Raw genomic sequence first — 11,844 nt, 5'->3', positions numbered from 1 at the left:
ATTACTTTTTAACAAAAAATTTAACCGGACAGCGCTTCGAGGGCCTCCTCCTTTTTAAGTCGGTTGAAAACACGATATATTTATTAATTTTAGAACGCCTCATTTTGGTACCACTGCACTATAAATACGGAAACATGATAAGAATAAATAATAACATTGGACACATACATAAATCTTATTATAAATACAAGCAAATTAATTCAGATGAAGTAACGATCGTTGTAACCTTAATATATTTATAATCAATTTTACAGTCAGTTACTGCGCACCTAATGTAGGTACCTACATTACTTTATACATTGCACTGACATACTATACAGAGTAACTTAGTAAGTACTGAAAATGCAGAAGGTAAGGTTTATTATTGAATAAACTTTTGCTTTTGAATCTCCTATCCTAGTAATATTATAAATGCGAAAGTTTGTGAGGATGTGTGTGTGTGTGTGTGTGTTTGTTACTCTTTTACGCAAATACTACTGAACCGATTACAATGAAATTTAGCACACATACCTACCTATAGAGGGTTACTTGGATTAACACATAGGATAGGTTTTATCCGTTATTACCATTTTAACTTTACCAATTTTATTTTGAGGTCTTTATCGTATGAAATCGCATAAAAAAAACATAATTATTCCAAATCCAATTAATTCTAAAACCCCGTTATGCAAAATTTTAATATTCACTATAATTAATTAAATTTTATGTAACGGGAAGTGCTTTATGGTTTGACGTTCGATGCGCTCAATGCTTTCATTCATCATCATCACTACATAGTATAAAACAAAGTCGCTTTCCCTGTCCCTATGTCCCTATGTCCCTTTGTACGCTTAAATCTTTGAAACTACGCAACGGATTTTGATGCGGTTTTTTTTAATAGATAGAGTGATTCAAGAGGAAGGTTTATATGTATAATAACATCCATTAAATAGTGGAGAAGTACTGTTATTTTTGAGGTTTCTAATGTGATGTCGTAAATTTTTACATTTTATCCGCTTACATTGCAAACGCAGACTGAACCCTACGAGTTTTATCAAAATAATGTACTAAGTATTATACACATTGAAAAGGTCTACAGAAAAGTCCGCGATGGTATATGTCTATCTCTTATGGATAACCCACAATAACTTTTTTTTGTCATTTACTTTTTACGACAAATAATGGCTAATTTTCGATGCGATTTTAACCAATACAGCATTAATCCTTAACCAATTAAATACCTTGAATACATTGTTCATTTAATATAGATCTATATGGCCCTTTACACCATATGATTTAAGTGAATATTTTCGAAGATATTACAGATTTAAAAATTGCGGGACGTAGCGTTTGCGGCGGTACCGGCCGGCCGCCCGGCTATCGGGCGAGTCGAGCGGGCCGCTATGTTTTTAATTTTATAAACAACGTTCACAGTTTTTCTGTAGTGTATTTTGTATCAGCATTGCACCCGTGCGAAGCCGGGGCGGGTCGCTAGTTTTGAATAAAATAAACATGGCGTTATCATTATTAAATATTTCACTAAATACTTGTACGATTATTAATGAAAATTATAGAGCTGTTAAAAGTAGATAATTTCAACTGTTTGTCGTAGTCATATACAAAGAAATTCATGAAAAAAGACTTGTCGTGGTTATTGTGCTTACAATTTGGAAATACATAGTATTTAGGTATCTTGATAAGATTGTGGAGTTTGAGGAGTGTAGGGTTGACCTTTTGATTTAGTCATATATTGATAGGTTCTATTTTACTCCGTCTTCTAAAGTACAATTGCTGGGCCACGTCCTAGTGCCCAGGCACCTTTTTATTTATAACAGAAAATAAAGTTTCAATAGCCTAGCCAGTTTCTAATTAAAATATTTCACCTTTGACACACGGCCGTGGATTACTTGTTCCCATAATCACTATAATCCCATTAAACGTAGTATAATCGCATTAAATCGACATTTGCAATGATATTCAAAGCACATTAATAAATTATCTTGAACAATGAATTTAGAACAGCGGTCTACGTTGGCTTAAGTCCAAGGTTTTGTTACCTAAATCGTAGGAGGCGCGAGGACATTTACCTAAGGTGTCCTTTATCTATGCTAAATTTTGTTTTAAATGGTCTTTAGTTGTTTTAGGACTACGCGAAATGAATGATCTAGAAAAGACCTTAGCTGAAAAATTCTACACTTCATCGCATTGAAACTGTTATGTGAGCAATAGTAGAAAAACGTTATAAAAATAATTAGTCAATATTTCTTTCATTTGAGATGATAAAATCATTGTGCCGACTTTCTTTTTTAATCAGATCGCATTGTAGACCTAAATGAGCGGTTCGATGGTTCCGATAGTTCTGAACGAATGAGATTTTACAAATACACTCAAAAGGCTATAGGCGTCCTGCCTGTTTATATATTATAACAGTTTTAACAAACTATAATAAAATAATAGTGTTAAATACATTTGAAAAGGGAAACAATTCTCTTCTCTTCTCAATTCGAATTAAAAATGCTCAGCTGTTACCGTTTGCTAAAATATACGATCTACTATAATGAAATAAGGAGTTTAAAATTATTCTAGATACCTAATAATTTATTTTTACATCGAATTTAAGCCAAGTCGATTCATCATTTTATTCCTAATGTAACATTAAGCGCATACATAAACCATATAGAGACGAAATTCATTCCATATTTCCAATATTAGCACAACAATAGCTTAGCAGGTATATTTTAATTATACAGCCTCTGAAAAATCGTGCCTTACGTACCGCAATAACAATCAAGATTCAATAAAAAGAGACCATTACATCAGATGAAGATACAATTCAACGAGGTCATGGTACCGATTTCGTTTTAGGTCAGCCACTACAATGTAAGTGCTATTTACAGATTCTTCCTTGGTTTTTTGATAACCATACTGAATCTTGCATTAAAACCTATCATTTAGTCCGTGTCTTTGAAGGAACATCTTTGGTACCAACTACCAACAGAGGGTGTGTTTATTTTAACGTATGTCCTGGGTTATATTCCTTGTTGGAAATTGAAAAGAAGTACGTGTGACAGGGCTAAGAAGACCTATCTTATCCATAGAAAAAAATGGATAAAAATAATATGTGTTTCTTCTACCATATGTACGAAATTGACACGGGTGACGGGACTTCACTTTTTGCAAAATACATTTAAATACATTACTCGTAGGCTCTGCTGTTGTATTACGTCATCAATTAAAACCCATGATAAAATCGATTTTGTATTTATTCGCCACGGACCACGGTTAAACCTCTCAATTATTTTAAAGCAATTTAACAAAGCTTACTTTTGCTATTTCTGAGATCGATTGCGACATTGTTTTATTTATTTTTTTCATGGTTACATAAATAACGAGATGCGAATCTCTTAAATATGAGAATAAACACAGGTTTTAAGTAACATAGATAATGATCGCTTTTTATTTACACCACGTATGTATTTTTGTTTTTTAGTTAGTAGTTAGTATAGTTTTTTTTTACCTAAGCCTGTGTATTCTCTTATATATATAAAATGTTTGTTCACATAAAACAAAACATAAATTGTATGATACGCCTACAATTGCTAAACAACTTTATTATTCATGGATTCGTGTTAATAGTTAAGCCTTTTGTTTGTTGCACAGCTATAAATATTAAAATGTGGGTTTTTATATGAACTAGAAGAAAGGATCTAGATTATAAGAGAATATTTCGAAGTTTTAAGAAGATATAATATTTTTTTTTAGGATATAAATTTTAGGAAATATTGAAGCGATGGATTCAAATAAAATTCTTTGAATTAGACTGTATGTGTATATCTTAAAATTATTTTATAAAAGGGATACAAAAACTTTCTTAATATTCGGAAGTCTTAAGGGTACAAACTTTTCATGTTGCCATCTCTGACGTCAAACTGTCTTACAGAAACCCTAATTTAAACGCGTCTTTATAATATAATTATATACAAAGTATATCAGTTTCATCCAATTACACTATAGTTCGATATCTGATACTTACATTTGACCAGGGGAAGTTATTATACGGCTTCATTTAATGTTTTTTGCGGCTTCACTGATGTACACCGAAACAAATTCAGAACCACACACACATGCACAGATACGAAAACTTTATAGTGACGTTATATGAGTTTTACGCGGGAAAATTGCTATAGAAAAGTTTGGTACTTTTTTAAAATATCGAATTATTTTGGCAATTAATTATTATTATATAGTAAGGCTTAGCAGCGGTTGTGGAGAGCACGCAAGCGGATGTGCGCAGGCAGCCGGCCGACTGCTGCGCTTGCCGCCCTAGTGCTGTGTACTTATCGATAGAAGTGTAGAAAGTACGTTTTGAGAAAGGTAAGTGCTCCATGCTTATTATGATTTGGACATTTTGATTTATTCTAGATGAAAATATTTTTTTATTGAGAAAATAAATAATTGTGTACATTTGGTTGTCCATGTTAGGAAACTAATATCTTATGTGGTAATATCTTATCACATATTTTGAGATCCATAGGTTTTATATTAAAAAGATATTCAATGCAGAGTTGATTAGTGATAACATACCTACCTACCTTCATTTTATTTAATAGAGAGTAATAAAAAGCATGATATTATAACCTAGTTTCGACTATCAGTATTACCTTTTCAGTAGGTAATGGTACTAATACAGTATATGTAAACACGGCTAAGTACATTACACAAGAGCATCAAATTCATCGATAAACTTTATCGACTCTATGCTTCACTAATGCTTGACTCACCTCACGTCTCAACGCCAACAACAAAACTTGGTTCAACATTTAAAAGGTCGCAAGTGACCGATGACGATAGTACAAAAACACTTCGCCTGTACCGAGGGCTACATTTCGAAAAACAGAACGGCTGGCGTTTGGGACCTTTCTACCAACTCGCGCCAACCGAACAATGAACTTGCAACTAGACCAAACAACTAGGTACTTTTGTATATAGACCACGCCACGAAAAGTTCTTTGTGTGCAAGCACGTAGGACGAACTCCTACGCACACATGGACATTTCTCAAAAGCCCGCTTACCTGAGGCCACAAAAGACACTTAAATCTCACAAAAAATAAATGGCAGCACTGTTATGTTACCATATGGTTTGTAACGTACTATTTACATCGACCCCTTTACAAGTGTAGAGCCGAGACAGGTGAAGTTAAGGCAAGGGGAACCACGACAGTTTTTTAAGCTTTTGTGAATTTACACAAACTATTTTAATTCAAATGAATTATAGGGATTTAAAATCCACACACATTATACAGTTTATTTCATGAGATAAAAATACTATATTCTGCCTTTATTCCGAGTTCTAAAGTAAATTATTATTAATATTTTTTTATCGATATAAATCCTTGAAATTTGTGAACATCTTCCGTCAAAGCCTTCGTAGCGTGACGGAGCTATTCTTACTGGAGGCACTAAAACTTTAAGCATAAAAAGCGAGGTGAATTCATAATTATAAGGTTCAAGCTTATATGACTGCGAAGTTATCCGCGTTTTGTTTAGATTATATTCATTGCAAAATGTTATATTTTTGTAAGAAGAATTTTGAGGTATGTACGTAAAAATTTTGGTCATAGTACAAAAATTAAGAAATAACGCCAGTAAAGTATGATATTTTATAAATATAAATATGCACCTACATTATTGTTTGCGATAGTAATAACTGATAATGTTACGGGCTTCTTAGTACTGGGTACCATGCGGGTAGAGTCACATACAAGTAGTAATCAATAAATAAATATGATATTTGAAACTAATTCATTTTTATTAATTGAAATACTGTCTCAAGAAGAATTTGAATACTCTCGTTTATAATTCTAAAACCCTTAATTAGTTATGAAAAATAACAAATAAGGTTATGAAAAACCGGCCAAGTGCGAGTCGGACTCGCGCACCGAGGGTTCCGTACATTGTTGTTTCTTTTGATTGCGTTGACATAGAAGTTTGATTTTGTTACAGCTTAAAGGTATTATAGACCTGAGTATTTGGTATGAATTTCAATTTAATACCTCTACGCGTTTATGAGGAAATGGGTAGTAAGTTTAAAATTATTAAAAAAATATATATTATGTGATGTAACTAAAAATTTATGGTTTTCGTAATTTTTCCTTTATCTATGCTATAAGACGTTGCTTCGTACCAAATTTCAAGATTCTGAGTTCACGGGAAGCACCCTGTAGGTTTTGATTCCCTTGCAAGTGTCGAAAATTTGCGGCATAAACGGCTGTATCTTTTGATTGCGTTGGCTTAGAAGTTTGATTTTTTCACAGCTTCATGGGACAGTAGACCTGAGTAATTGATATAAATTTCAGCTTCAAACCTCCACGCGTTCCTGAGAAAAAGGGTCTTGACAGACGGACGGACGGACGGACGGACGGACGGACGGACGGACAGACGGACAACAAAGTGATCCTATAAGGGTTCCGTTTTTTCCTTTTGAGGTACGGAACCCTAAAAATGAATAGAATAAAAAGAGTGATAAGAGAAGAGTAGAGCAACAAAAATTGTGAAAAATATTAAAGACTTTTCTATAGAAGTAACTTATAAAAAAAATAGTTTTTTCTTACGGTATATAGGTTTCTACTACAGAATCTGTACGATTATTACGAGTACGAGTAGTACAGAGTAGTACAGATATAATCGAATAAAAACGTATGATTTGAGTTTCAACACCATTAACAATTTTTTTTATTAACATTAAACAAAATATAGCACTATACGTAATTATTCAACTTTTTATCACAAGATCGTGGTTACGTCTAACTCTAAGTTGACTTTAAGTCATTGAACACAAGCGCAAAAAATCTTCTTAACTCAATGACTTTCAATAAAAACAGCCGATACGTTTTACTTTGAACAGTTAAATGATTATAGTATGATAATAATAAGATATAATATAAAAAAATAAATAATAAAATGAGTTACACTTCGCACTTCGCAGTGATAGTAAAGCATACAAAAGACATCAACGATGCTCTACAAAATTAGTTTTCGCAAAAAATACATAAGTTATTCCCAAATTTCATGAAAATGCCAGTATGTATAGTGTATAATGTATATAATATGTACATATTAATGAATGTGATCATCAGCCCATATACGTCCCCACTGCTGGGACACGGGCCTCCCTTAAGGGCATGATCATCATGACATTAATTTATGTAATATGATGTATCTGCCCTGTGTTAACAACGATGTTGATTTAAATAATTAATATTTAAAGTCACGTAGGTAGGTACTACGGACAAGAATGGATTAATTAAGATATTGTTTGAATATTAAAACCTTAGATGTAAATTAATATGATATTGAGGGCTGTTTTTAAAAAATTGTTTAGTTAAAAATTTATTCTTCTAATAAAAACGCCCATTTCAAAAATGGGTTAGAAATGAATGAACCTTTGTATATATCACTTTTTAATTATTGTATAATACTTCATTCAATTAACTATTCCGTCTAAATGATTGGGCATAAGTAAGTACACAAATTAAAAACATATGAAAACAATGTTGTGAAGTTTGTCTCTCTCATTAGTCATTACTCATTCAGAACATAAAAATCAGCAAGTCAATGTATGTGTGCATAACATTAACAACACTGTATGCATTATCGTAATCAACTAACAATACAATACATTGTAGCATAGAAATCAATGTCATTAATATATGATTTGTTACGTAAATTGCGAAGTGTGTCAATGCTATTGCTTAGCACAAGTAAAAAGTAATGATTAAGGTGTTTAGCCTTCGGTATTGGCCAGCTGCCCACTCTCGACCCACGCGCCACCTACAGGATGCACTTCCGTTTATTTACACCACATTTGAACCTATTGTTTTATAATATACTAATGGGATATGGGAACTATCCGAACCTTTTTTGTTAGACTTAGAGACTGGTTAATAATTTTAATACATTGTTAGGTTGTATAATGTAGAATAGAATCAATTTTTAGTGCCTAGTAGATACTGTATCTAGCTCTTTGATCAACTTTTCTGTCCATTATCTCGTATCCAGGTAAGAAGATAGAGCCTCTTAGTTTTATTGAAACCTCATAACATCAACAGTCTAAGCAGCAAAAATGGTCTGAAGTAAAATTTAAATAAAAAGTACATTGATAAAAATCACCCAACAACGGATATAAGAAGCAGTCCAGAATATTAAACACAAAACTGCGTTTACGCTATTTCTTTAAATTTGCCTTGAAAAAATATACCATAAGTTACATATTATATGAAGCAAACGCCATCTAGCGGAAATCTAATAAAACACCCAGCGTTCTAGTGGCGTAGGTACTGAGAAAGTTTACTAAACAAATAATAGATGGAGCTGTACACAATTTTCCAGTAACAAGGCAAAGTGCAATCAGACTGGCTACTCAGTGTAGTAGCCACTTTATTAAATGACTTTTACAATTACTTACCTTATTTATCGATGTTTAATAAAGATATAGATTTATATGATGTTTTTGTATCAGGCGGGATAAACAAACCCCTTACAAAATATTTAATTAAAAACAAAATGGTGAATGTTTGAACGTCCTCGACGGGTACAAAACCCTGGACTACAGATGAACAGATACGAATTCCATTGGTATGGATGCGCTGTGCGCTGCAGTGAACGTAACAATGGCATTGCAATACTAATAACGAGAATTATTTGTTGCGCGAACTTACTTGGAAGTTTCCTTTTTATTCTAATTTATATTATGTTCAAGGGATTTCCTTATTCTATATTAGTTATGGCTCTTGATTATGCAAATATATTGGTGTAGAAAGATATAAATTTCATAATATATATATATTGTAGTTACTTTGAATAGTGAAAGGGGCATGAATGGCTTATCTATATTATAGCCTATAAAACATACATATGGTTATAGCTCTATATATAGAGCCATACGCATTATATACCTTCTATAATAGAGTAATAATACTGTTCCGAATACTGATTCTGATTCTTCGAAAAATATCTATCAGAGCAATCACAGATAACAAATCCTATCTTCCATCCATAGCAATCTTTCCCATGTGAAAAGTCTCTCAATAATCGTTCAAAACAGGTTCGTAGTTCGTACGTACAATTTATTGCAACAACAATCTATGTTGAATAAATGATATCGAAATTCACTGCACGGTTAGAAAGCAGATAATTGTAATCACTTCACAGATGGCCGTTCATCAACATGGTATTGACTCGGAGTAATTCACACCAGTCTTGTTGAGCGATTGCCACGTGTTTCCAATGGGTATTCGGTTACTCAATATATGTATAAAAATATTTATAAACACGTTTGTATTTACTTTAACACGCACGTTTTTGTACTATCTGGGCACTGTTGTAATTATGACATTCTGGATTATGGCCTAAATGCTCTTAGGGCTTATGTTCCTAGAGTCAGAAAAAAACGCTGATGATGATGATGATGATGATAACAACCCGAATAAAAGCAGGTTCTAAAACAGTCAATATTCTGAATGACGATTATAATAAGAACATAAATTGTATTCATCATTCCAAATATTCCTTATACTTCCAAGAAAGTCAATCAATAAACACAGTGCCTTAATAGCCAAGTATATGCTAACAATCAATTGATTAGTTTAAGAGATAAAACATGTTATTAATATCATTTGTTTATACATACTATTTATCAGCACACTTACGACTAATAGGAGTAGGTAGAGCATCAATGAAAAATGGAACAAAAAATTTCAATTTACAGACGAAGTTGCGTGGGTCAACTAGTTAATAATAATTGCCACTACTTTATAAGAAGCGGCCCAGTACTTATGAATAAAAACTTGCTTTCTTAGGGGAAGTCCCATAAATTCTTTTATGAGACTTCCTTGAAGCGATGTGAGAAAATCCGGTGGAAATAATGACAATTGGTGTTAGGTATATCAAATGTATACGCTTTTTAAATGAAATATATGAGAATAATCGCAGAAAGCTATTTTAAAAGGTTCAATCATAGAATTCCGCGTCAAGAAATGAAGATTCTCGACAGCATGTTTTCATTACTGTTTATCAGTTTAAAGAGTTTAATCATATTCTTACTACTATGCACCAAACTTTTGACTTGCAAATTCCTCATATTTCAGTCAAAAATCAGAATATGGACCCTCAATTACCTCAAATGCCTAAGAAAAAGTCGTTACTCACTTTAAAATTGAAATCAAATTCAACTCTACCACGTGGAACCTTTCAGACCGACAACATAACAATTAGTACCAATCCGAAAGAGCAACAAAGCCTTATGTAATTAAACACCTTCACATTCATAAGCAATATACTCGTAGACAGTGCGTCGCTTAAGTGAGATATATAATAATTTATCTCTATAACAAAATTGGTTTAATTGGTTTTAATGTATACTTTTATCGATTTATTGCCTATTAGTGCTGGCAGTTTCGAATACTCGTTTCGTCATGGCTGGTTCACTGGGCAATTGGACTGCTATGGTTTGTGTACAATTGTGGGCGTTATTACGAAATTAACAAGGGAATGCTTTTAAATAAACAACTCTAGTGTCTAGGAGAAATTTTGTAATGTTTAACGTTGTGTTTCTAGATGAGTTAGACTTTAGTGCTGTGAAGTAGTAGAGAAATAGAATGTAGCTGTTTATGCGTCATATTACGATTCATGTTCTGTTTATTGGTTGGCCTTATTGATAATACATTAAATTATATTACTGAGAGCATAGTTAAGAGTTACTTTTATTAAGAGCTTTGAGACAGGAAGCAGTTTATATTTCATAATGATTATATGATTAGATACTAAGCAAGGAATGGCAGTAAATAAGTAAGTAATAGAATTATGAATTATGTAATTTAATAATAGGGTAATTACTTCATTATTTCTTAACATGCGTCAAATTAATTTAACCAACTATTTTTATCACTATCAATCTTGATTATTTCTGAACTACATACTTCATACAATAAATAATCATTCCAACTAAACAAATGTAAAAACTTTATATATTTTTATGTTTGTACTCAATCTATCGCGGTGATTGACAAATAAATATAGCACACACAACATTATTTATAACCTGGGTCCGTAGCATAGTTTTAGATCTGTACCTCTAGTAAATAGTACTGTACAAGCTGGTGTATATCTTATGTTTATATCTAGTTACCTGAGTTGGCGGGCGTTCGGCGTCGTCGTGCCGAGGCTTTCCTCACAGCTATGGAGACCAGCGAGTCCATTTCGCTGCCGGAGTCCCAGCGCGGCCTGAGCGGAGCCGGCTTGCTCTGCACACGACCATCATCCTCTGTATCCCGGTCACTACTGGTCGGGGGCACCTGGGATTCGTCACTCTCTGGAGGCACAGGATCAACTTTTATGGCACTGAACTCATCGATTGGCACTTCGTCGAAATCCGCACACGATATCGGATGCGTTAAAGTTCTCTGTATGTTGCTTTTCCTATGTTTTACTTTCATAGAACCCTCGGATAGAGATCGCCGACCCAGTTTGTTCTCCGCTTTTGTTTCGCCGCGCACGCATTTCAAATCTGACGGTGATAAGGATTTCTTCCTTGAATTTCTTCTTTTGATGCTGCGCTTCTGCCTGCTTGACTCTCTGGTGTTCTGCATCGTTGCTGCATTGGCGATACCTGAAAACGTAAACAAACCATGTTATTACTTCATACTTAGGTACAATGTTGCATGAAATGATAAATTGCTGTTTGTCTGTGCTTTCAACATTATAATGTATGCCCGACGTTTACGCTAAAATAACTTTTACACAACAAATAAATGGTATTATGTAAATATAATTAAGCTGCGTAATTTTGATAACTTTTAAAAGTTATA

General features: G+C 33.1%; 1 protein-coding gene across 2 annotated transcripts in view; it reads right to left on the bottom strand.

Annotated features, from left to right (window-relative positions):
- btsz (bitesize) overlaps positions 1 to 11,844 on the bottom strand; it is a 66,662-nt gene that overhangs the window by 28,948 nt on the left and 25,870 nt on the right. For both annotated transcript variants that reach the window (XM_089699783.1, XM_089699784.1), the window contains exon 2: positions 11,166 to 11,645. In XM_089699783.1, coding sequence (XP_089555909.1) covers positions 11,166 to 11,625 — 460 coding nt within the window. In that variant the 5' untranslated portion in view covers positions 11,626 to 11,645. The remainder of the gene's footprint in view (positions 1 to 11,165; positions 11,646 to 11,844) is intronic.

The sequence above is a fragment of the Colias philodice genome, chromosome 10 (assembly GCF_061535455.1).
Source record: "Colias philodice isolate Cphi_HAF_F1 chromosome 10, ilColPhil1 Martin Lab GWU primary, whole genome shotgun sequence".
NCBI lineage: Eukaryota > Metazoa > Arthropoda > Insecta > Lepidoptera > Pieridae > Colias > Colias philodice.
This window is presented reverse-complemented; position numbering and strand designations above follow the sequence as displayed.